The sequence below is a fragment of the Atheta coriaria genome, unplaced genomic scaffold (assembly GCF_025399875.1).
Source record: "Atheta coriaria isolate IRGN ID8LTWV9N9 unplaced genomic scaffold, Caltech_Dcor_3.1 hic_scaffold_3_pilon, whole genome shotgun sequence".
Taxonomy (NCBI): Eukaryota; Metazoa; Arthropoda; class Insecta; order Coleoptera; family Staphylinidae; genus Dalotia; species Dalotia coriaria.
Window position 1 is genome coordinate 10,187,102 of NW_027045445.1, and position 26,715 is coordinate 10,213,816.

The 26,715-nt window shown below is 39.8% G+C and overlaps 4 protein-coding genes across 5 annotated transcripts in view; 1 reads left to right on the forward strand and 3 right to left on the reverse strand.

Moving 5' to 3' along the window:
- Positions 1-253: 253 nt before the first annotated feature.
- CenB1A (Centaurin beta 1A) lies at positions 254-3,711 on the reverse strand. The gene is made up of 12 exons (XM_065299118.1): positions 3,490-3,711; positions 3,320-3,436; positions 3,071-3,255; positions 2,795-3,012; positions 2,644-2,739; positions 2,381-2,589; positions 2,206-2,322; positions 1,872-2,060; positions 1,520-1,807; positions 924-1,455; positions 644-864; positions 254-588 (listed from the first exon to the last, which is right to left on the reverse strand). Exons 1-12 carry the CDS (start codon positions 3,540-3,542, stop codon positions 441-443), a joined length of 2,373 nt encoding a protein of 790 aa, XP_065155190.1. The 5' UTR covers positions 3,543-3,711; the 3' UTR covers positions 254-440.
- Positions 3,712-4,144: 433 nt separating this feature from the next.
- LOC135789328 (sperm-specific sodium:proton exchanger-like) lies at positions 4,145-7,983 on the forward strand. The gene is made up of 3 exons (XM_065299114.1): positions 4,145-5,709; positions 5,771-5,948; positions 6,042-7,983. Exons 1-3 carry the CDS (start codon positions 4,145-4,147, stop codon positions 7,779-7,781), a joined length of 3,483 nt encoding a protein of 1,160 aa, XP_065155186.1. The 3' UTR covers positions 7,782-7,983.
- ERp44 (Endoplasmic reticulum protein 44) lies at positions 7,883-9,934 on the reverse strand. The gene is made up of 4 exons (XM_065299120.1): positions 9,627-9,934; positions 9,066-9,504; positions 8,619-9,008; positions 7,883-8,561 (listed from the first exon to the last, which is right to left on the reverse strand). The coding sequence occupies exons 1-4, from the start codon at positions 9,681-9,683 to the stop codon at positions 8,236-8,238; spliced, it is 1,212 nt and encodes a 403-aa protein (XP_065155192.1). The 5' UTR covers positions 9,684-9,934; the 3' UTR covers positions 7,883-8,235.
- Positions 9,935-13,363: 3,429 nt separating this feature from the next.
- The window catches only part of dtn (transmembrane protein 132C dtn), a 28,607-nt gene continuing 15,255 nt past the window's right edge, over positions 13,364-26,715 (reverse strand). Inside the window, exons 2-15 of one of the 2 annotated variants that reach the window (XM_065317969.1) lie at positions 24,059-24,340; positions 23,210-23,810; positions 19,806-20,000; positions 18,562-18,775; positions 18,137-18,483; positions 17,757-18,066; positions 17,504-17,695; positions 17,038-17,431; positions 16,837-16,979; positions 16,611-16,776; positions 16,234-16,507; positions 15,786-16,171; positions 15,541-15,722; positions 13,364-15,474 (exon numbers count right to left, since the gene is read on the reverse strand). In XM_065317969.1, coding sequence (XP_065174041.1) covers positions 15,460-15,474; positions 15,541-15,722; positions 15,786-16,171; positions 16,234-16,507; positions 16,611-16,776; positions 16,837-16,979; positions 17,038-17,431; positions 17,504-17,695; positions 17,757-18,066; positions 18,137-18,483; positions 18,562-18,775; positions 19,806-20,000; positions 23,210-23,810; positions 24,059-24,340 — 3,701 coding nt within the window. In that variant the 3' untranslated portion in view covers positions 13,364-15,459. Of the gene's footprint in view, positions 15,723-15,785; positions 16,172-16,233; positions 16,508-16,610; positions 16,777-16,836; positions 16,980-17,037; positions 17,432-17,503; positions 17,696-17,756; positions 18,067-18,136; positions 18,484-18,561; positions 18,776-19,805; positions 20,001-23,209; positions 23,811-24,058; positions 24,341-26,715 lie in introns of both variants that reach the window. The other variant, XM_065317968.1, reaches the window with a different exon arrangement.

Sequence of the window (26,715 nt, forward strand, 5' to 3'; positions counted from 1 at the left end):
CAAACGCACATAGTGCGCGTTAGTTTCATCTTATCAATGGCGATTCTTGTTTTTTAACTATTAAAAGCAATATCATGACTTTACATAATCCTGTACAAAATTTCATCATTAATCAAAAATAACTTTTTGAGCAAAAAATCCTTCAGTTTCATTAAGATTGCGAAGCAAAAACGATGATTACCATAAATTTGACCATATGTATACATAAAATATTAGGTTATGTTGCCTTGTTCACTAATGATGCAAACTTAACTCAGCGATAAATTTATATATTATTGACTTTATTGTTTCATTAAAGTACGGATTAAAAATATAAATTATTTAACGCGCTTACCATAAATTACTTACTCGTGATCATCTCTTCATCTTCTCGTTTGTCGTCATAAATGTAAATAGAAATGTAACTTTGTCATAACATGCAGAAATAATACCTATATGATTCATTCAATTTTTGAATTTCGTTGTAATCGTTCCGGATGGGTCACAGCCATTTGTGAAAAGTCACGAACCACATCTTTGAAAGTATCATCGCCCGACACTCCTTCATTTGAGTCTTTCATTTCCTCGTTCAATCGACCAAGACGTAATCTAAAACAATATAATTAATAAATTTTAAACTCCAAATCAGATATTAAACTCTTACAATGTGACAATATCAGCATTCTCGTTTGTTTCTGCAATTTCAAGCGGGACCTTCCCAGCGTTGTTGCCTAAATGCTGATCGGCATGATGCTTCAAAAGGAAACAAACTTGCGCGGTATGTCCACGTTGTGTGGCCAAATGCAGTGCTGTCCATCCATCCTCATCCTGGACGTTGAGTTTAGTGCCGTTTATCATTAAATACGCCAAAGCCATAACAGATCCCTAAATATTAAATTTAAAATTAACATATTCGCTTTTATTTTAATATAAAAACTTCATACACTAATAACTGCTTGATGTAAAGCCGTGCGATTCTTATCCTCTACATTCTCCCAGTGTTTATCCGCGCCCAATGCTAATGCCTCACACATCACAGGCAGATTATGCGCAGCGGCAGCTTTGTACAACAATAAATTCGGATGTAACTTAGAAATATCTTCAGCATTTGGATCCTCCTCTTCTTCACCACCTGTTGAATCATCTTGATCTGTACCTAAACTAAGCGAACCAATAATCGGTTCCTTTTCGAATTCACCACCAAATAACAAAACAGACGAGCCACTATCACGTCGTTGTTGTAAATTATTGTCACTTGACACGATTTCCGTTACTGGTCTCTCCGGAAACGAATCTCTTTTAGTCTTCTTTAAATTCGTGTCGACACTTCGGGGTCGACGACGAAGTTTCCTAACGCTCCACTTTCGCACGTCTGAATAACGTGATGATCGTTGACTTGATGATTCAAACGGCATTAATTGCTTGATAAATTGTTTCTCAACATATTTCGATTTAATCCAATTATCTCTAACGATTCTATTAAAATTTGTAATATAAAATTAAAAATTTAAAAACACATAAAAAGCAAGGTTATTTTTACCCAGTGCAACATGGCGTCGCCCTAATGAAGGTTTCCGGTACGAGCGCTTCGTAAACACGATTAACAACTGCATTACCCAACTCGGCCATTACTTTAACCACTTCCGGTTCCCAATCATCCAGAGTCAACGAACGCACCTTGCTGTAATGCACTCCGAGGCTACGATGCACGCCAGAACAATCAATACACAGCGTAATTCCAAGATTAATACTCGCCCATCTTGGATTCGGACTGCCGCAATCACAACACAAATTATTTCCTGGTATTTTAATCAACTGCTCCCACATTCTAATAAGTTTAATAATAGTATTATTATAAGTTTTTTTTTTAAAATAAATTTAGTAAAACTTACTTTAACTTCCGCAGTTTATCCGAGTCTTGTTTAATTGCTGATTGATCGCTATTCCGTGCCATAAAACTATTATTTGACATCATGGAAATATCGCTTGGAATTTGTTGAATGGCAGCACCGATGCCTCTCTGCAGGGCTGCTACCCAAGCGTCATACATTTCTTTCGAGTCAGTTTGCAGCATGTGTGATCTGCGATAAAGTAGAAACATTTTTATATTTTACATCAAAACTTGTCAAAATCATACCTTTTATCATTTCTTTGTAATGATAGGAAAGAAAATAGAAATAGAATAATAGAAAACGACATATAAATAAAAACCGAGCATGTACATACTTTGATGGAGACAACACTTCAAAACAAAACCGTCTTTCACCTTCTTGCACCGATTTCACCGTACACAACCGAAGATCTTCTTCCATAACGGTGTAATCTTTATCACCAGAACGTTTCCTGTAAGATATACGCTGTTAATACAAGTAAAACATTATTTTTATGATTAATATATTACCTATACTCTAATTTATTGTCATGTAATCGAAACCATCTGCGATGCCATGTTTTAAACGCGTTTGACGTGCGTTTGAATAAATATCCTTCAAGAATAGGATCATTCGAGCCAGAACCAAGTTTCGGGATTGTTTCAACGTTATTTACAATACTGTGAGAGTTGGCTACTTCTTTTTCGAGGCGTGAAGTGTCATCTCGCATATCACAAATCTAAACATATAAAATATTCAAAGAGAACTTAATGATATTTTAAATAATTATTACCTCATCAGCCAATTGTCTGTAAAATGGGTCCAAATCACTGCACAGTTCAGATCCTTGATGGTAATATGTTGTGCATGCATGCATATATGATAAAAACTATAAAAATAATTCATTTAAACAATTTATTTAAAGAAAACAAAAAATTACTTACAGAGCTTAACAATTCATGTCGTTTTTTACTTTGTAATATCCTCACAGAATTGACATAGTTTAATGATTGGTGACTGAAGCTAACTCTGGTTGCCACAAGTAAATTCTGCACTTCCTCCACTTCTATCTGTTTGCTTTTTGATGTTTGACTATTCCTCACTAATACATTGTCAAACTCAGTAGAAATTTTCTCAAAATGCTGTCTATTCTCTTTTACACCTAATATTATTAATTATTTAGTTTAATTGATTATTTATATAAGTACAATCAATTTTACCTTTAATATCATTCTTTATAAATGAAGTAATGCTCCTCAACACAGTTCTTGATGCTTGATCTAATAAAGTAGTATGAAATCTATTCATTTCCTGAAAACCATGAATAAGCCTATTCAATGATGAAAGCACTGTTGGATCCTCTTGAAAGTGATGACTTAGATCCCATAGAGAGTTGGCAAATGAACTATCAATCAATAAAGTAATTATTTACTAAGAAATTAACTAATACAATAGAAAATATGTTTTACCATTGATTTGATATGTAGGTCTTGCCACTGTCAATCATAGTTCCACATAATCTAAGAATCTTGTCGAGTTTTTGTTCCAATTGCTCAATGCTCAACTCTTGCTGCTCAAGTACTTGCCTAGAAAACATTTGTTTTAATGAAGGAATACAGTAACTTTTACTAAATCTCACCTAAATTTCGGCGAGTCGCGAATACACTCGCCGTACTCGAGCGTGTCCAACATCTTGGATGATCTAATCAAGAATAACAGCCCGAGTCACTTCTTTGTGTACTTACGCTCGCAACTGACTCATCAATTTAATTGGAAGTGTATGAACTAGATGAAAGCAATTTGTTCGTTGGCCGTTTGCGAAGAGTCGCGTTCGTGTTGCGTTCAACTGTGTGTCGTGTGTGTGACAGATGTTAACAGCCAACCGGATGATAGGTGCGCAGACGGCTTGTTGCGCAGAACGGTTTTTATCACACATATTGGTTTCCGGTAAAAAACCAAGGCCAAATAATAATTAAATTACGATCAAAAGTCGAGATTACAACACACTTCAACTAATTTGCTGGTTGTAAGTATGTTTATCTGTAAGAGCACGCGCTAAACATTACTTTTGTGTTTACAATAATAACTTACAATTTCCTCCGACAGATGTCCGAGGAATTTTGTTTTGAACTCTTGGAACAGGATGTTATGATTCATTGCACGCAAAACACATTACACATGACCAAATAATAATAATTGCTATCGTATTTTCTCCGTCATAGTTGTTTATCAGTCATAACAACTTTACTATTGACCATTACATCATCTAAATATTCTATTCTAAATATTTAAAAATGATGCGACCAAAAAGAAACCGCAACGAAAGTATGCATTACTTCATCGTCGTCCTGACAGTCTTCATGATCCTTGGAGTATTAACCCGAGTTTTTATAAGACGTAACAAACTGAACATACCCCACAATTTATTTGTCCTGGGATTCTCAATAATTGCTGGCGCGACGATTGCCTGCGTGAAGAATTTCCGCGATGCATGGTTTGACTTAAAAATGGCGCCGCAGTTTGCAGTGGGAGCATACTTACCAGTTTTCATAATGTATACCATGTATAATATGGACCACCAACTGTTCAAGAGATACATATTACAATCAGTCATCGTGACATTGAGCACTGCATTGATTACACCGATTGTAATCAGTGCAAGTTTCATTTTCGTCCTTTACCCGGAATGGTCCTACACGCATGGACTTATGATCAGTATGATAATCCTACCGCTAGAACCCCGCCATGTTGTGGAACTATTCCAAGTCCTGTCCAATCATAAATTCCTCGCCACCATGCTACAGATTGAATCGGTGTTAATTCAGGTATTTACTCCTCTTGGTAATAATTTAGTTGGGAATTACCGTTCGGGATTAGTGGATAAATGGTACCAATTCTTTGCAATCATCGCGAGGGAAATTATTGGTGGTTTTATTATTGGATTGTTAATAGCGTTAGTCCACATGCGATTAATATTATTCGTGTATCAAGAACCCTTGAACGCTGTCAGTATTTCATTAATCATGGTTTACATCACTTATTTTGTAAGCACACATCTGGCTTTTGTCAATGGCAGTTTTGCATTGATCTGTATGTGTTCCTATATTATTATGAACAAACACAAATTACCTGTGGAAGTAGATAATAGTCTACAAGTATTCTGGAATACTTTATTCAATCTGGTTGAGACCCCGATGTTGATGTTCGCCATGACTGAAGTGACGCTATACGCCGTTTTGTTGTTTGAGTATGCAACCATGTACGGCGCTATTTTCTTATACGTTGTTGGAGTCCTAGATAGATTACGGGCGTGTATTATGCTTACGCCAATATTGAATCGCATGTCTTACAATGTGAACGCCAAGTGTTTGTTTGTGTTGGGATGGAGTGGTATTAAAGGAGCGTCGAATTTGTATTATCTTTTGACTTTGGTTGGGTTTCAACATTTGACCGAAAGCATGCAGTCCTTTTTATTAGGATCTATGGGTTATGTGGTCTTGAGTAATCTTATCAACTGTAGCACAATGAGAGTATTGTTGAAGATGAGTGGATTGTATAATATTACAATGACAAGATTAGCTAATATGTATAATTACATGAGGTACCTGCGACAGAGGCAAATGTGTATGATGGAAGTCCTCAAAGCGAATCGATATTTATCCAATACCAACTGGGCTTTGGTCAGGAAGGAATCGTTTGTTTACCAGGTTTATCTGGATCGTGCATCGACTTATCATAAAGCAATGTTGTATAATGAGGAACACAACTATCAGTTTAATGATCGTCTACTGACGTGCCCGGATTGTCATAAAGAGTTTCGGAATGAACTTTCTGATAAAGAAAAAGAAGACATGTTGAAGTAAATTTACCATTCATAACAAAGTAGTATATTTATTACAGTTTTTGTTAATTTGTTTCAGGAAAACTCTTCTACAAATCTTTAAAAGTCAAAAAGTGGCTATAATCAAACAATATGAAAGTGGCGTAATGAATAAAAATGTCCTCCAGATATTGGCACATCATCTGGACACAAAAATCGAGTCAAACAATCGTCGTAAAGATGCAACCATTAATTTAGACCAATTCAATCCAAAAGGAGTAAGTATTTTACAAAAATTTAAGAAAAAGAAAGAAAAAACACAAGTTTTATTTTGTGTTTTATGTCTTAATGCTTTATTTTTTGTTTTTCAGAGGAGTTTAAATATTATCATCAAAATACTTACATTTATATCCCGTCATCAAACATACAAAGTCCCTACCAACCATTTCAGACGCCTGGTTTACTTCCTAGTGCTTCATTACATGTACGAGATTGTATTGTTCGTGATCATAATTGGTAATGCAATATTCAGTTTATGGAACGCTGATAAATGTTGCCAGAGCAATATGTATTGGTACCATTTTGCTATAACGTTCATTTTTGCTGCGGATTATGCGATGAAGGTCACCGCGGTGGGAATATACGTTACATTTAGTGAATATTGGACAATAATCGACAAAATCCTCTTGTTTCTGGACTACATTAATCTGTTCATAACACGTCAATCAAATGTATTCAATTGGTTCATTTATTACATCCCAAGTTTCCGGTTAATATCCGCATTAAGATTGATTACTGGTTTTCGTCTGCTTGGAACCTATTCTCCCCGAATTATTACATATATTGATTATGTTGTTGATAGTAATATAGCGTTGAGGTTTGATCTTGCTTCTGCTTGGTTAAGCAGTATTGAGGAAGTTTTAAGTGGTCTGCCACAAATTGCTCCTGAGAAATTCGCTAGGGTGTATTATGAAAACAATCTCAATGAGGAGAGGAAGCGTTTGCTTGATGAAATGGCCGCTGTGCAGAAGACACGACCATGGATAGCTGTAACTGTCAAAACGAAACAAGCAATTTGTACGACTTTGTTTGCAATGGATATGAATCTAAAAGAAATGCAGAGAGCAGGATACACAGATGCTATTGAAAGCGCCGCCATTTTAAAACTGCTACGCGAACCACAACAGTTTCTCATGAATATGAAATTCGTCAAACCAAACGCAATCAGATCAATATTCAAGGATGTACCTTGGATGCCAAACGATAATGCTGAAGTCATGGAATACCTCTATGAAAACACCGAGGAAGTAAGCAAAGACGCAAAAGAAACAATCATGCAAATCGATACGTTAGCCGAAGGTGTGTACGTGGTGGTTACTGGCATGTTAGTCCTAACATTTCAATCGCTAACCAGAGCATCACGTTATGAAGGATATCTACCAGTTGTAGATTACTTAGCCACTACTGATTACAACAGCGTTTATAATAAAGTAGTTGTATCAGGAAGCACTGTAGGAGAAGTAGGTGTGCTTACTGGTCGTCGATACGACTGCACAATTTACGCAGGTACACCAAGTGAAGGTTACTGGTTACCAGCACAAGTAATCCGTACTGCAATGTTCATGTGCAGTAATCCTGTGACAGGAATGGAGGCGATGATGTGGCGCCATTGTAGTGAGAACCTCGCCATTGCTGTAATCATGCAATCATCACAATATAGATCATCTACAAGAGAAGAAATCAAAAACAAGTTGAAAAACGCTTTCATGCCTATCCTGCGAGCGTACATGACATTTATACGCATAGATTACTTAATAGACAATATAATTTTGATAAATGGCTGTGTGATGGATACAGATACGGGGGAAGTGTACATCGCTCCGTATTTAATACCGAAAATAGTTGAAACAATGACACTTATGCATAATCCCGAGTTGAATATCGAGGTACATTTGATGGTGATTCCCTGTGAGGGTGTAACTGCAGTTGAGGTTATGACTGAAGAAGAGGAAGCGGCTGATTTGCTACCCCAACGCAACAGTCGTGAAGTGCTAAGGACGAAACACGAGCGCAAGAAAACAAAATTACACGCGACAGCATCCACAATATAAATTGACATCATGGAATCGCCATTTATTTACAAGCGCAATCATTACTTCCGTCATATCCAGACTCCGCGCGAATGGAAAGGAATATAATATATAAACATGTCTTATCTCTACGCACGCTTTACTTACAAATATTTAATGACTTAATCATACCTTGAAGACACTGCGACAATAAAATCAAGTGTTGTTTGTTTGTACAGCATAATATTGACTATTATATTAATTATTTAATTGTTAAAACGTAGTCTTTAGAAGAAACGCGACACACATGATTATAAAGTAAGAATTTAAACAGTTACCAACCACCAGACGTGAAAATGATCCCCCAAAAAAATTTTGTTACGATTGTTTCGTTTTGTTCACAATTTGTGTATGCTTGAATTGTTTGCGAAAGAGAAATTAATTTAAAACCAACAAACATGTTTGTGTTGTTGTGTTGTTTGCGCAGTGGTTGAGCTTATAGCTCATCCTTATCAAGGAGTGTATAGCGGTTCTTGGAGGGCGCGAGTTTCTTGAATGTGCTGTCTGGTGGATTCGTCGGGTTGTCATCCGACGAGTCTGAATCGGGCCCGTAGTGGAATTCGCGATGCAACTTACCAGAGTACAAATCTTGAATGAATTGTTTTACTTTACCGGGCACATCGATGTCCTTGAAGGATGGGAATAGATACATATGGCGGAAACTGTCGATCGCAATCAGGGGCAGGTCGCTTTCGCTTTTGCCGAGGTGGTGTAGTGGATGCGCGAATTTTTTACCATCAGCAGTTAAGAAATTGATATTTTCTGTAATTTTACACATTAAATTATTAAAATTTTATGGTTTTATGAGCAAAAACTTACGTTTTTCGGATATTAAGTCACGTTGAACAATATCGTTATACTTGCGGATGCTTTCCGTATCATCAGGATGATGGAATAAGATGAGGAAGGGCAGACCTTCTTCGGTGAGTTCCTCGGCGTTCTCAAAAGTGATCTCTCTCACCAGTGGCACGCATTTACTCGCGATCCACACGTGCATCTCATCGAAATTGTTCATATTACCCGTGTAAGTCTCATCATGTTCATTGGATCGTTCTTTATCGGGTCTAAACACAACAATTGGTTGACCTGGCGGATGCATCGACTGGGAAACAGCCCCAAACCCAACGTGGAACGAACAATCATCTTTCAAATTCGTTGCTACTCGCCTAAACATGTTATATTCTGTTTGATCTCTCCTATCAAAATAGCCTGCAAGATGATTATTAGTTTTTTATGTATTTATTTGAATTTTTAGCAAATATATACCAATAATAAGCCTTTTGTTTGACTCTAATTCAGTCAACTCATTCAGTGAATGGAATTCTTTGATGGGATCTTCCAATTGTTGTTTGATGAAGGTGGAGAAGGCTTCCACAGACCGCTGACCGCGATACTCCCGCTTCGCTGGCTGCCCATTCCTGATAACTTTCAATGTAGGATACTTAGTTATATGAAATCTGGTGGCAATTGATGTCTCCTTATCACAATCAACCTTAGCCATCACAACCCTGCCGGCGTCCGGAAACTCTTTGGTAACGTTCTCGGCCGCTTCATCAAAGATTGGCATTAATAAATTACTAAATCTACACCAGTCTGCATAGAAGTTAATGAAGACTAGCTCGTTGGACGCAAGCGTCATGTCGATCGACTGCTGCGTTAACGACACCGCACCGCTGTTCGTCGGATTGTACAATACATGAGATACCTGTAAAAATATAATTGATTATGTATTTACATTTAGTTAAATGAGCTATGACTGTTTTTATCATCGTTCGCTTAAAGTACTTGTGATAAGCTTAATTACGTGAATGCGTACAAATTACTTACTAGAAATGCGCCTAGAAATGTGAACCTCACATTGCATAGGTACTTGAAACGCTCCATCGTGGGCACCAAACGTGGATTTTGTGGTTGTGGCACTCTATTGTTGATCGACGCCGATGTCTCGTTGAACTGGCGGTTGCACGCAGGTTGTTGTTAATTATCACCGGGTGTAGCACCGCCTACGTTACTTGCTTGTTTATATTGGATAAGACCTGCGGAGAGTGGCAGTAAAATGCCGAAGCAGACCTGCTGCCGCTGCCGTTGAAGCACGACCTGACAACTTGACAAGTTTGTCGAGTTTGACACTTCACCGTCATCGCACTTCACTTTACGCCGCCAGTGTACATTGGCATGTGTGCTTTGCGCATGCGCGAATGCTAGGTTTTAATGCTGTCAATACTTTTTGAATCTGGCCTTGAGACCGGCGCGGCCGGCTAATTTCCTTTTTCTGCTTTTTAATTGATAGAATGAGGCATGTAATACGTTTATTCATATATGTATAATCGTATAAACAGAGCACCATTCAATACTAATTTGGTTCTCAAGTAGGTTTAAAAATGTTTGATATACATTCTTTTACTTTGCAATATTATTACTGAACTGTTATATTTTCATCAATTTAATTCACTTGCAACACTAATGTAAGAGAATTTTCGTGCCCCAAAGGTCAGGCTCAGGAATGTTTCTTATTTCACTATTTACCTGATAGAACCAATTTATTAAAATAGCTGGTTGAAGGCGTGCCGATGAGAATTACTGCAAACGGGGGGTGTCTACAAATATTATTGAAGAAAAGGGGATGTTTTGGTAACAGATGCGTGTTTTACTACTATTTGCATGCCCTAAACTTTCGGAAAATGTCCTGAAACGTCCCTGAGTGTCAATACCAGCTGTTTCAAAGTTTTAACACTTGTACTGGGAGATTGCTCTATAATTCCTGTACCTATAAAGAATTTAGAGATTATTGGGTGTTATTTAATAGTAAACCAGTTTATTTAATATATAGCTACTATTTCCATGACTTGGACCATTAATTAATGCCCTAAAACACACGTCAAATTCCGCTTTTTGGCCAGCGGTTTGTTAAGGTATAGAAAACACCATGTAACTTTTGTGCCAATTGAATAATTTGCAATTACTTAGTATCTTGTGATCGAGGAAAAGACGATATATATTATTACTATTTTTACCCTGGCCTAAACACTCAGAAACTATACTAAAACACTTGTCAAAACAAAAATATTTCTCTATTTTTAAAAACTTGGCATGAAAAACACTCTGTACCTGCCATTAAAATAACGTAATTAGATATTACTCTGTGTAATATGGTAGCTGAAGAGATCCTTTAAGATGTATATACTGTTTCCTAATTTTAATCCTTCGGGAAATGTCCTAAATTCTCTATCAAACAACGCAATTTTTACAATTTTTTAAAACTTGGCGTGGAAAACACTCTGTAACTTCTATAATAATAACGTCATTTGGAATTCCTCAGTGTTATATGGAAGTTGAGGAGATCTTCTAGAGCGTACGCATAATTTTCTTCCTCTAATTCTTCAGGAAATGCCTTAAATTCCTAGTAAAACCGTGCATTTTTTACCATTTTTACAAACTTGGCGTGGAAAACACCCTGTAACTTCTGTACTAATAACGGTAATTTTAATTTCTCAATGTTATATGGTAGTTGAGGAGATCTTCTAAAAGATACGCACGATTTTCTTGCTCTCATTCTTCAGAAAATGCCTTAAATTCCCGGTAAAGCAGAATAATTTATACAAATTTTACAAATTTGGTGTTGAAAACACTCTGTAATTAACGTACCGATAACGCAATTTGGTATTTTTTAGCATCATTTGATAGATAAGAAATCCCTTTACAATATGCGCACCCTTTTGATCAACCAAACCTTCTGGAAGTGGCCTAAACTGCAATTATAATGATAAATTGACTCCAAGTTTTTGTCGAAAAACATAGTCGAAAGTATTTTTATAATATTTTTGATTGAAATAAACAACAAATTTTTTTTTGTTAAAATTATTTTGTGTCGAAAGACAGGGTCGAACTTTTAAAAAAAATTATTTTGTGTCGAAAGACAGGGCCGAACTTTTTCATAAAATTATTTTGTGTTGAAAGACAGGGTCGAACTTTTTTGTAAAATTTTTTGGGCCAAAAACAAATTTTTATTAAAAATAATTTTTGATCAAAACGCCGTAGAAAAGATTTTGTCATAAAAAAGTCAAATCTTTTCAAATACTTTTGTTCAAAATTAAAAGTTAAAATTGGCGGAGGCGCCTGACATTTTAATTTAGGGCTGTAAAAATTATTTAAAACTAATTATACCATTATGTTGAAAGTCTTTTAAGTACCTAATATATACAATTTTAAACTTAATTGTAGTTACTCTGTTTGCAGCTAAAAGAAACGTCAACTTCCAGCGATCCTTAATTTCCTATTATCTCAGAATCTAATAAAGATAAACAAAAACTGAATAAAGCGTAGTATTCAAAATAAAATTCTACATAAGATAAGATTTTAAAATTTATATTTTAAAAACATGGAAAAGTGATTTTCCGACGCGATTTCCTCGGAAACTATAAACGATAAAGAAAAACTTTTTGCATTTTCTTCATGCCATAACAAGAATCTAAAAGATGGCAGATTTAGCTTTTGATTCTAAGAAGTTGACAAAAACTCCTCAAAAAGAGTCAAGTGGTTACACTTGACTACTTTTTGGCCAAAAAAATTAATGTTGAGCTAGGAGAAAATGGAAAACGCCAATCGATAGAGTTTTCCATGGGGATGAAAGATATCGAGTCAGTTTTTTAATAACTCCAATATTTCCCAAATACATGGTGAAAATCAAAACCGATCAAATTGAACCACAATTCGGATTTTCCTGAAACTTTCCATTCTGGTGTAGAATGATGCAAGGAGCCCATTAATGCAACTTTTGTTGCGATAGCGTAATTAGTTTTTGAGTTATTGACCATTTTCAATAATTACGTAATTATGAAAATCTTAATTTTTTAAAGTGAAACATAATGTGAAAATTTATCCTGAATACGTACCTGAAATCCGTTTTTCCTTATCACTGGTTGTTTAGAAGATAATTGCAATAAACTGGATTATTCAGTTTTAAAGATTTCCATATGACAAAACATTTTACTAAGATTGTAAATAGGGCCTAGACGGCCCATGTTATAAAAAAGTGCTTCTAAAATAATCGATGTAAAATTAAATTAACTATCAGAATCCAAAAACAGAATTTCAAAATTCCAACTTTTAATTTTGAACATAAAAAAGAGAAATCTTTTGCCTTTTTTATAACGAAATCTTTTTCACGGCGTTTCGATAAAAAATTATTTTAGATTAAAATTGGATTTTGTGTTTCGATACAAAAAAATTTTAACGAAAAAGTTCGGCCCTGTCTTTCAGCACAAAATAATTTTATGAAAAAGTTCGACCCTGTCTTTCGACCAAAAATAATTTTAACAAAAAAAGTTCGACCCTGTCTTTCGACACAAAAATTTTTTTAACGAAAAGTTCGGCCCTGACTTTCGACCAAAAATAATTTTAACGTAAAAGTTCGGCCCTGTGTTTCAGCACAAAATTTAAAAAAAAAATGATAAAAATCCATTTTAACCATCATTTTAAGCATTCGCAAGGGATTAAAAAATCATAAAAATGCGCACGTTGTAAAGGATACCTGAAATTACCACAAAACAATAAAAACTCACAAATTGTGCTTAGCATAAATTTATTCCATTAACAATATACAATAATAACCGCATTAAATATATACATTTACAAGCGAAAGTTATAGATATCTTGTTTTATCCGTTCTTATTTAAATATCAATAAATATACAACCATATTTCTCATTTTTTCATACATACTGAGAGACTTTTACACAAATTTCAACTATATATCTACACATCATCCAGTAGAAGTTATACACGAACAAAGATCAATCAACTACGATGCTTTCGTCAGCCCTGCATTCTATCTAAATCGGCACAAAACAATAAATACGAAATCAATAACTTCCCGTGCTCGCATCCGGTTTTGGTAGATGATGATGACACAATCATAAAACTATCGTTGGAAACCCGTAATGTAAATCATAACAAAATTGTAAAAGCTATTCTCATATAAGTAGTTAATACCGTAATTAATACATTTACACACATATTATAATACAGTGCCAGTGCATATTAAGTGTTTTCATTTGTTTTTAAATCTTATTTGTACGTGTGCTTCCAGATCTCCACCTCCTCCGCCTCCTGCTCGTCTTATTTCGACATCCTTAATTCTTATTATTCTCAATTCAGCGTTAAACTTACTTATTAGTTTAGGGACTAGAATGATACACTAAAATGGTTTGAAGCAGTGGCGTGTGTTTGTCTATATCTCATGAGATGAATGGAATAAAATGATTAGAATTTGAGCCGCGCTCGTTATGGCGTGTGTTTTCCTTCGCATGGCAAATGGCGTTCCTTGTCGCTCTACACGTACTCGTACAGTTTCTTTTTTCCTAAACGTCACAATATAAAACTCTTCGCTAAGTTCAGCAGGCGAACGGAAATCCAAGCGTGACTACAACACGTATTACATGGGTTCATTTCTGCTTCAGCTAGAAGTGATTCGTTTATTACGTACTAGTTTATTTGGTGATGATCAGAATGCGCAATATGCTGATGAGTTTCGATGAGAATTATATATTCACTTGTGTGGTTTGGGCAAGGAACATTTATCTTGTTGCGTATTTCATACATAATTAGATTGCACGATTATGTTACGTATGCTTTTTTGTTTGGTTTTCTTTATTATAATTCTGTTCGTAGTCGTTAATACTTGAGTTATAGTTTGTTTCATATTTGAATTTCACGCGAGTGGCGCAACTGTCAACTGTCAATTATTTAACGGTTTTTAACGAACTTTTGAAAATCAGTTATCATTCGAACTCATCTTGACTACCAAACATACTGAAGTCAGGTCAGTTACGCAATATTCCTTAGCTCCTATTAATAGATAATTACGAGTATCAGTCGAGTAAAGCTAGAACGCGATGATTTTTCATTTTGTTGTGTTCAGCATCAGCTTGTTGTTGGTTGACTAGATTTACGCTTTCAAGAGCTGATTAGTTATATTTGTTTCTATATTAATTCCGGTGTGTGCGACCATTGCAAACATCCACGCATTTCGCCATCATTTTCGTCAATATTCCCCTCAACCAGACCAGAGTAGTCGAAATAAGTATATATGTGAATCGAATAGAAGGTTTTTTTTCGAATAACGCCTTGTTTTGTTCTGCTGCTAAGTAGATATGTTGCTTCGTCTTACAATTTCTCATCCAATAATGTCACTACTAAATGTACGCGATATTAATTATTGTTTCCTGCATCATATACAATAATATATACTTTGAAGCGTCGATTATATAGTCTCAACTCAAGTACGGTAATCGTAACGCAAAAATATCTCGTTCAGTCTTACAATGAACAACAATATTACATAGTATAAGCTATAGTGCGCTTAGTTGTTTTTGTTTGGTTTAATACTTAGCTCGTCTGTTTTAATCTGGATTGATACAGCGCCCTCTGCGCAGCACTTAAGCGTACGACTCGCTAAAGTGTTCGAAGATGTAATCGAACTGGCGGTTCAGGTTGCCGGTGGCGACGACGTCGTCCTCCGGCAGCTGAGGCATGCTGCTGTGGAATGGCGGAATATGATGTGGCGACGCGCACCAGTCGCTGTTGCCGTTCAGCGCGTTCATGCGATACTGCTTGCTGAACGACAGCAGAATGCTGCGGATCTTTGCAATGATCTCCTCTACTCAGGCATTCGACTCCTGCAACAAGCGAAAGCGGCGGTTGGTTTACGTTCGGATGGACTCGTGCTTACGGCGGACGGCTACTTTAAGATTCTCGAAGTAGTGCATGATCTGCTCGTAGTCCATGTCGAGCTGCAGGCCGTCCAAGCCGGCTAGATCAGCGCCTGTTTCGCCCTCCTCGGTGGGCTGCTCTTCCCCGCCGGTTTCCGAACTGAACATTGGATTACCGACGATTGTAGCGCGCTTTACTTCAGCGCTATTGCGATCTAAACACACAAAATATTGTAATAATTCATATCAAAATGGCGTTGGGTGGGAAATTGCATTACTTCCGTTTCGACTCGGTGACTTCGGATACTGCACAAACTCCATACTATCATCGCTAGCAGGCGTTTTATTGCGCATTACCACCACTGGAGAAGATGGCGGACCTGCTAGAGCCGCGGGCGACGCATCATCGTCAAAAACAAACGCGGCTGGAATGTCCCCGAACTCAGCCTCCTCGATGAGATCCTCATGCGAGTTGTTCAACCTCCCGCTGATGTCACCCGGCTTGCCATGCTTGCTGTTCCGGTGGTGGTGGTGATGGTGATGCTTCCGCGGCGACGGATCCATGAGATTGCGATGAGGTGGAACGGGCGGTTTGTACTCCTCGATATCCACCGACAATTGCATGCCATGAGGAGGCAATGGTGGCGGAGGAGTTGGTTTATTCCTACATTCAACGAATTCATCATAAATCAACATAAATCATCACGACCGAATAACTAAACATACCATATGTCTTGCTCTTGTAAACCGGATATATCAATGCTTACGCTTGTTGTCCGCCCACCAGCCTTGCTCTTGCAATATGTAGAACTGTCAATTGGAGGACGTTGTTGCTGCGGGGGTGGTGGCTGCTGGGAGTCGGGTGCGAAGCTGGTCTGCACGCAGTCGTCCGGATCGCAATAGTTCATGTTGAGCGGATTGGCGGTGATGCGTATCTCGTTCGTGTTGTTATTCACCACAGCCGAATTGCGATTCGATGCCGGTTCGAGCGTGGCGCGACCTGAATGCGAACGGATTTTAATAACGGACTCGGAATTTAAATACCAGAAAAGCAAGACGAAGAAGAACGATGGCTGCAAAATGCGAAACTAACTCAAACATACTTTCTCTCATACCTAGCCAGACCCAGTCGTGTGCGTTCGTGGTAGTTTCACGAGGCTTGCGATTTATTCCACCCGCTGATGGGGCAACGGGGACGGCGTGTAGTCCTTCAGCTGCTACCTCCGGCTTGAATTTCGATGCGTACACAACGCATGAGATCACAAACACCTACACAAACATACAAATCTTAACCTCACTTCTAAACTAGTAATAATAAAATATACGTACGGCGATAGCGAAGCAAAATGCGCCCAGTAAAACATACATGCTAATCTCCAATGGTGAGATTATCATGGTGGGTTGATGACGGGACGAACCCTTCGTACCTTGGTATTGCCTCGCTTGAACATTCGGTTCAATACGATCGTCATCTACCGGAGAAGAAATATATTACACCGGGTTGTAAAATTTGCGGTTATGTTAACATACCTTTAAGGATATCCGAAAGATCAGGGAAGTCTCTGCCTTTGGAGCCGGTGAAAGTACCTCCGTCGTTTTGCAACAGATCCGGTCGGTGAGACAGGTCGTTGCTGCTAAAATCGACGACCACGGACGCAGCTGCGGTGGCGAGCGGACCGGCCTTGGATTTACTGCGCACAGCCGCTCGACATTCTTCCGGCAACAACAGTGTCACTTGCAGTAAATCACCGTTACCCTCACCGACGGCAATAACTCGTGGATGACGAGATGCCACCATGGGCGCAAATGCAACCACCTCGGGATCTAAACTTTCCACCACAAGATGGTAGTCGGAATCGGCCACATCACGCAGCGGTGTTTTGCTACCATCAGAGAATTCCAACTCGATGTCTAACAGACCTTCCTAATGGACGTACACAAAAACGAAAAAAAGATACAACTGGGATTTATTTTATTTAAGAAGATTTGCACTTACCTGGTATTGGGCAGTTAGCTTCCGAGTCACGCTCGTCTCGGCAATGTAGCCGTTCTCAATCGCGCCGTCCGGCGAGATGTTCAACTGGAGGCCGGAAACGACCTGCACGGAGAGTCGGGATAATCCCACTTTGTCGTTGCCCACGCGTACTTCCTTCGCCCCGATGACGCGATTCGTAATCGGAGACAGCACCTTTAAACACCAAACATCAAAAATTAAAAACGGCTAAAAATATCAACAAACAAAGCCATACTTGGACTTCTGTGCGTCCCACACTTCGTCCCTGTAGAACTCTGCCATGCAGACTGGCAATGTGCACATCAGAGACGCGTAGCGATTGCAGCACCAAATCGGTGACTCTGAGATACGTGCGACGATTGATGAGGAACGTAGTGCGACCCGAGTCGTGATCGTTGGCGTTGAAACGCGCGTAGACATCCACGGACGTCTGCTGATAGCGCAATCGGCAGTTGGGGCGTTCGATCACGTTGCCGAGATCGTCCAGACTGCGATACGCCGAACCATACGATCGCTTCTTTCGTCGTCGGCTCGCTTTCGCATTACTGGAGGCGAAAGACAAGGCGGTGAGTGAAAATGTACAAAGTTGAAATTGTTTGCGACATTGCGACATACCTCGGTTGATAGTCCGGAACGCGCCATGACTTCAGCTGCGAGAGTCGCGTATCCGGAACTTGCAGGTCCAGCGGGAATTCCGGCATCCAGACGGTGAACTTGGCGAGACCGGTGTATGTGCCATACTTGACAAGCACCGAACCGTTGACGGAGCCGCGCGCCTCGCTACCATCAACGTACACCGAACTACACGACGAACTCACTTTCAGCACGCTGTCGTCCTCTGAATGGCACGAAGCTTGGAATGTCACGTCCGCCTCTTTGCCCGCCTGCGAGACGATGAATACCTTCATCGCCTGCGAGACTTGCCGGCCCGTCAACACCGCCGTGTTCAACACCTCCCAATTCTGCACGCAAACAAAACAAAGAGAATTCAAATGAGGTTATGTCATAAACAGTCACAACCTTCCACAGTATACACTTACTTTACTAATAGGTACGACAGCTTGAATATCATCCTTCTGAATATCCCATTTCGTGGTGGTTTTTGTTCCGCCCTGTCGATGCTCGACATTTGCGCCATTGTGCTGACTAGCCGGCTCCTCCGAGTGCGGCTCGTAGCGGGCGGACCACACAATCCGCGCTTCTTCCTCCGGCTCCTCGCTGATCTCCACCAGCCACGTAAACAGCTCCAACACGCTGTGAAACAAAAGAATGTGAGAACGCGCGCGGAACGCAAACATAAAGAAGGCTCTCGCATGGACAGCGTAATCTCTGCACGGATCGCCTAGCATAAAGGATGCGAGAATCCCGAGCAATTCATGGATGCAGTCGAGGTTTCTGGTTAGTTTCCTATCCGGACCCCAACACTATATGTACATGTATATATAACCAGAAACAAGTTGCAGCAAGTATAAGCGCGCAAGTTGCGGCTTTAATTCCGAATGGGAAATCCATTAAAGTATAGTTTAATAACGTCTCGAGGGGGCGGCAGCGAGTCGGTTTTCAATCGATAGCGCTTCCTCCCGCAGTTATAGTTCGTCCGGGGTTGACGCGCACACAATGGACATGATTTACTTTGCGCTATAAGAGCATTAGCGAAATGAAAATGATTAAAAACTTAACTGGTTTTCCATCATCTAAATTTCATTACTCTTATAAATCTAATTTTTTTAAACCAACCCTGACATTTATACGAAAAGTTCGACGTTTATAATTCAAACGTCGTTCAATATTTAACTTGTGATTTCTTGCGAGAACGCACAAACTAAAAAAAGAATCTAATTAAATTATAATCCGACGCTTTCGCATCGTTGTCATCGCGCGGGCGAACACTTCGACAGTTGGAAACCCTCGTTCGCGTTTCTTAATTGACGTCCGAAATGCGCCGCAGCGATTGCACAATCTACGCCCGCGCAATAACCTCAAAAGCTTCACGCGCTTAAACTTTCCTGCTAACACGAAGAATCCATCGTGCATTATCACTCGCATTAGTTTACGAGTTTGCAGTTGTGTTCACACAAGCATAACCTCAATTCAACGACTACTAGCAAGAAGATGGGTGGCGTGCTAGAATGTAGATTATGGCTTAGGGAGGTTTTCGGGTGTGTGAGTGCTAAAGCTAGTTAGATTTGTTAAAGTTTTCGAGCGTGCGCCCCGAACAGCTTGAATTTGTGTGTTTCCGTTCGCGAGCAAAGGATATAAATTACGCGCGATCTTAATAACTTACTCGCCGCCTCCGCTGGTTGCCGCGCTGCCGCTGGATGCCGTTGCGTCGGAGGGCGTCTGCTGGTCGGGCGAGTCTCTACGCACTGCGGTAACCGTTGCCCCCGTGTGCCGGGGGTTCGTCTCCACCGTGATGTTCCACGCACTCGGATCCGTCGCCACTGCGCTCAATAAACGCACTCCGCTTTTTACTCGTCCTCTGAAACACATAGAAAATACATATTAACATTGGCAACCCAATATACATATCCGCATGTCATATTATAGGTTATTTTAAAGTCGGCTTTGTATCATTATGCAAATTTCGTATTTATTTGAACAGAACGGATTATTAAATACGTCGAGAGCGAAAAAGTTTTATTTTTGTTTGCGTTTGTTTTCAGTGCGCTGAACTTTCCCGTGTGCCCGCGCCGGGAAAATATTTTCCGCATGGATTATAATGCGGACTTTGAGAGCCGGAATCCTCTCTCCGGAGGCAGCGAAATATATTTTTGCAACACGCTGGCAGCAGCCGCTGTGCCTTTAACAGCGTTCAATATTAAGATTAGCCATGAATAAATAAAATCCGCTTCAACTTGCGCATATTTTGCGTTAGTTTTCCACATTCAAACATTGCATACTATTGTTAAACTTAATTCAATCCTGAGAATTTATTTGTTGTAAATTGATGGCGCGTTGTGTGCGAGCAGGCGTTGAGTAATTGGTTGCCTAACGCAAATGACAGATGAAAAATACGCGAAGACACATTCGAAGACAGTTGCGGGTTCATTCGGTCGGTTGTACTGCGATCAATCATGTGTTTGTTGTTGAACAGACCGAAGAACGTAAAACGAACACGAGCATTATCTTTCATTCAATTGTCGCGCGGCGGCAATCAATAAAACCAAGCAATCGTATCAATTACGCGCGACAACAAATCGCGCCAACGAATGATCGCATTACAAACATCTTATTGCTTATTTATTCGTTTTATAGTTAATAAACAATCATTGACAATGTGTGTTATGCGATATTCGCAAAAGCCTAGCATTGATTGACGCTTTAAACCGGCTGTCGTTGGATATTAACGGCGAAACAAAAGCTGGAATATTCGTGGCTTGATTTACAGTCGAACACATCGAGTGTGAGGTTTAAGTGCAGCGGGCGATAATTGTCCTCCCGATGCTCGAATCCGCCATAACCCACTTCTGTCACTTATTTCATGTAATGGGAGTCCCCGACGCAATGCAGTTTATTTACACCGCGCGCGCCGTCGGATCTTTATGGGCTATTAAAAATAGGCTGCTCGTTCACACAGTGAAATAAGAAACAAAAAGGCGGAATGGAAATATGCGCATACAAATATCAAAGCGTACACGCCGAAATATCAACACTTGAGTTGATTGGACGCAAAATGAATACAAATTAATAAAATGCGCGCCGTCACCAGATGTTTGCCGGCTGCAATGTGCATCGAGAGTGAGTCAACATGCGCATTAATTTTTCAATTTATATTCGCTCGCAGTGTGTAAACGCTGAGCGCGCGTAAAAATGTTTAATGCGAACTTTAATTGGCGCGCCCGCCTGTGATGTAAGATGAGGTTTAATTTTCTTTTGCGCGAGGTTATGGCACACCGAGTGTATGTGTGTATGCATGTAGTAAATTTATGAATGTCGTACGGAATGCGGTCAGCGCCGGAAATAAGTAAATTGTGCAGCTATTTCTGACGTTTCGCGTATTCTCGCAACCGCTAAGTGCATCCATCTCGCTTATGCAACCAAGTATACACCGTACCAAATTGGTTTTCTGCACGCTTGGTGGTGATATTCAGCTAAGGAAGTTGGCCGGCGCGGAGGAGGGCGGTGGTTTAATCCCGACGCCAGTCTGAATAAAACACTCGACTCCCATTCCCATCTCTCGAGAGTCTGGGACTAACAGTCAAGTCTATTTCGCATTATCGGCTCGACTGAACTAATCACTGCCTTCGCCGTTTCGGTCGTTTCCGAGTGGAGGTTATGCGGAGAGTGGATGGCGAAGCACATCGACAGTTCGGGAAATTCGTTCCCCCACCCCCCTCTTGAACGACGTTCATTTGTTACGTTTGTTACCGAGGCGTTTTCGCCTGCCATCCGGCGAAAAATGTGTATGTATGTGTGAGTGGGTAGTTTCACCGCTGGAAAACTATCGGGGTTTGTCTGCGCGAAATAAATAAACGATCCCTATACGAGTGGAAGTAATCGAGTGCCCTATTTAGAAATAAATAACCTATCGGAGACGCAGTCGCGAGGCGAAATCGGCGAATGCGAAGCAAAAAAAAAATCGAAGCAAACTTAAGCGACGACGACTCTTGGTTATTCTCGAGTTTCGCGTTGATGGCGGAGCATAACAGGAAATTGCTTTTAATCCGAGCGACGAGGATACTCATACCTACGATCTTCGTTACACCCGCTTGAAAAAAATGTGAAACATTTACTTCGACAACGGAATTCGCGAAAAAAAAAGAAAAACAACTTGCGGTATTCCAACATTGTACAACTCGAATTTAACTCAAAACAAGGCTATAAAGATATCGCGCGAAACAATTTTGAGGTTAGGTTGTTAGTCATTACCACCTATCTCAACATATACGAGTACTTTTAGAATATAAGGAAGAAAAAAACACAAGAAGAAGAAGAAAAGTTAGTGTGCCAGCTTGTGACGATATTTCGTGGGCGAAGAAAAGCGGAGGTGTAAATATAAAGTTAAAGTTTCCGTCGAATAAAAAATGTACCACCCCCTAACTTTTACGAATTGTGCGCTGTGTTAGAGTGGGGAGTAATTTCCCTAAGTCGCCGACTCAAGATGCAAAGATGGAAGATTGTTGGCGCTACAACACTACTCGAAAAAAGGGAAAAACTTGGTGTACACCGCGATGAAAATGTATAATTTGCATTTTGCGTGTGCTCGACTTAATTTTAATCGATACCAGCCTTGCATGCGGGCGAAATTTTCTTGTAAATTTATACCCCTACCTCGATCACCCACGCTCGCGCGTTTTTTTTATGTCTTCCGCGTTTTATTTTATTTCGTATTTCATGCTTTATTCCAATTGTTTTCGAGTTTTCCGTAGTGCACGACGTTATCGACGTGGAAAAATTTAATAGTCCGAGAAATTCGAAACGAGTTCCACCGTCCCGCTTTAAGCTTTATTTACCGCCACCATATATTGCGAATGGCGACCGGGAACGATGTTGAACACATGTGCTCTGCCGGTGCCATATTTCTTACTTTGTGCGCAAAATCGGCGTGTGAAAAATTCAGGCGTGTCATGTTTTCGGAACGCTTAACGACCTCAACAACACTCTGTATGTAATGTTATTCTAGTGGCCTACTAAGCACTTAGGAAAAAGTGAGGTTAGTAGAAAATTAAATTGTGAAAATAACATTACCGAACAATGACGGCCGTGACGCTCTTGGCCTTCTCCACTTCAACGAACACAGGGATGTGCATCCTCGATAGCGGAAACAGAGGCGGATGTGGAATGAGTATGCGCAGCGCGTCGACTAATTGCAGCTCCTTGTAGGCGGCCTTCGCTGGGACCAGCGGCACCAATCCCAATACCGTCGAGGGTTGTAACTGCATTTGCGGTTGACAGCCGCCTTCATCCGGCCGTGGTTCTTGAATTGAATAGGCGACCTGTACGAGTTTCGGCGGTGTCTTGACCACTTTACCAAGGCGGCCATCTTTGTCCGGTGAAGGTAATGGTGGCCACCAACTTGATGGAATGGTTATCTGCGCTAGACATACACCATCCGCCCCTTCGGGACTACACGCTGCTGAGAGGGGTGCATGTGTGCCCATTGTAGCGTGCAACACGATGCACACCTGATGGTGGCGTGCCATCAGGATATGGCGACGGTTGCTGGTGTCGGCGCCGGTATGGAACAATACTCGCAGGATGGGACTATCGCGCGGTACTTCACCACGCACAATATGCGCCGACATGTCCAAATGGTGTGTCGCCAATTCCTGCAGATCTATACTCGTTCCTGCAAGGAATGCGGGAGTAAATTAAATTTAGTTGCCTGCTGGAGCAAATAATTAATTAAACTTCCGGTTGGGAAATGTGTTTTGTGCTATAATTTCTTTGATTGAAACAAAAAATTAATGAAATTTAATCTTAAATGAACTTTCCACTATAGGCAACCCAAACATCAACATCAGTTATGAAGTGATCGTATTGTGTGGTTATGTTGTTGTGCGAGTGTGTTTTAACTGAAAACAAATATTGACAAACCTGTTGTGTTGAGCGGAATCGGATCCGGAACGACATAGCGCGCTGGTACCGTCTGCTTGGTGCTGAACGGGCCATAGGTGGCACGTACGGAGATCGGCTGCGAGCTCTGAAAGACGGTGAAGCGATCCACCGCGAGCAGTGCGCCCTGCCCCGTCCCACCGGTTGTCTCCTCGACGCCAGCATTGATGCCCGCCGGCGCCGCATAGTGCTGCCTAGGTGACTGCTTTAGGAAAAACCCACCGTCTTTGTTCTCGAAATGCACGTTCACGCATTTCACACAACCTGCAACCGAAAAACAAACAACCACATCAAATTAACTTCCTCGTTTCTTGCAAAGAAAAAGAAAATTTAATAAAACACGCACATTAAGCCTATAACGATCCAGGATCAGTCTTAATTAATTAATAATGTAGCCAGAACTCCAAACTCACAAACAAGTTGCTCGGTAGCAGCTTGGTAGCTGCTCATAATTACGTCGTATAAATAAAACCCCAATTCGCTAATCGCGGAGGAGCAGAGCCGGCTTAGAATATGACTACAAGGACGCACAAAACGCGGGTCTTATCCTGGTTACGCGTGCTTAAACTTTGGCAATACATTGTGTGAAAACGTCTGAAGGCCTACACAGCCTACACAACATGAAAGGGTTTTATACAAGGGAATTCTCCAAAGGGAATGGTGAACCGAGTCTTACATCACAAACGCACAACTGAAACGGAAGGGTGGAAGTGGGGGAGAAAGCAGTCAAAATCCAAAGGAGCTCGTATGAGGAGATAGAGAAGTCGCAAAGGTGGAAAAGGTTTTCGGGTCAAACTATTAGCACAACTTGCAGATGGCGATAACCCAGATAGCTTTTTGTCGGCGATTTATGATCGCCTGCACGCAATCCGCATGATCATTCAATTATCAAATACTGATACAGATAAGGTAAGGGGTGGGGGTAAATGAGTCAAGGCAATATCCTTGCGTGCTGCAGTGATAGCAAATAGCAAATGAAATAAAGCTATAAAACATTTAGGTTAGTTTTTTATAAATAGGAAAGGATAATTTGATTTTTGACAGTCAGCAGACTAAATATAATTGGGGAAAAGTTGTCTATTTTAGGGTTTTAGGGATAAGCTATTTTAAGGCAAGGAAAATTGATTAAAGTAAAATTATCTGGAAAATTTAGAGAGAATTATAAATTGAAATCAGTAAAAATGCTAAAAAAAATTGGAAAATTCGTTGTAACTTTAAAACTAAAAGTGATAAAATAGTGTTTTTTAATTTAGGCTTAGATCTCAAAAGGGACTACAAGATCCGCAATACAAAAAAAAAAAAATTTTGTAATATTAGACCTAAAATTTGATTAAATTGAAAAAAAAGGTAAAACATAAAAATGAAGATATCTCCAAAACTAAAAGAGATAATGAAAAACTCTGTGCATATATAACAAAATCCTTAAAAACACTAAAAATCCTGATTATAAAAAACCGAAATAATTGAATATTTAATCAAAAGTTTGAGAAATTTCCCGAAAAAAATTAAAAATCTGCGAAAAATTATCAAAATATCAGATTTAAAACAAAAATAGAAGATTCTCCATAAATGCTATAAAATTTCCATGATATAAACTTATATTCCACTTAAATTTTAACGAGCCTCCTTAAAACAACATAAAATATCGCCCTGGTTTATCATTTACAGTTCGAAAATATGTATATCGGATTATAATAGAAAGCGCATTGCGTCGTTTGGGCGCTTTGTTCGCTGATGTATGGGAGAGAGCGAGCCGCTCACTTGAAGCACACGGCCGGAGACTTAATTACCACACGCTGACAATACGGCGGGCTAATTGTGCGGAGCGCAGCGTGCGCCATATCACAGAAATAAAACGCGCGATGTGTACAGCCCATCGCTTTATCATGAGCGGAGCGCGGACTCGCCTGGCATGTCTCTGCATGTCTGCACGTCATGTACAGCAACAACAGCGCATTTAATTTAATTGCGCGCCTCCACCACCCGCGCAGCCCGGTCGGAATACTGATAATGATAAATCCGCGCGCGTTCAATCAATTGCGCGAGCGCTAGAGGGATTTACGCGAGCAAATTTATAGACATAAGCTCCTCCTGTGTGTTTGTATTTTGAGCTCGGAGCGGAAATGCAGAAAATGTGCGAATGCGCGAAAATGCAGCGAGTAATCGCTGCAGGCATCAACGCATTAATAAGCATTAGCAGCAGAGGGTGCTATTCTGTTTAGCGTTCAAAAACGACGTCAAAGTCGAAGAAGTTGTGAAGATGGCGAATGCAAATGCGATACAAAGTAGCCAGGGAGTTAAATTCGGCGTGATAATTAAATTGAGCGCCGACAAAACGCGCGACGGAGCGCACAAAACATTTCGCATTCATCGGCGCTAGGGCTTCACACGAGACGAGACTGGACGATACTATCAAAGGTATCGTCTCGGTCTCGGTATCGTCTCGCAAAAGCGATACGAGACCGAGACGATACGAGAAAAGTCTCGGTATCGTGTGAAGCTTTAAGTAGAACTCAGTTTTAGATCTTTGCAGTTCAAAAGTTTAGTCATTTAATTGCTAATTGCATGTATTGTAAAGTAAATCCAAAATACATACATAGTTTAAAATATTAATTTTTAATTGCATCACTTTTAATTGA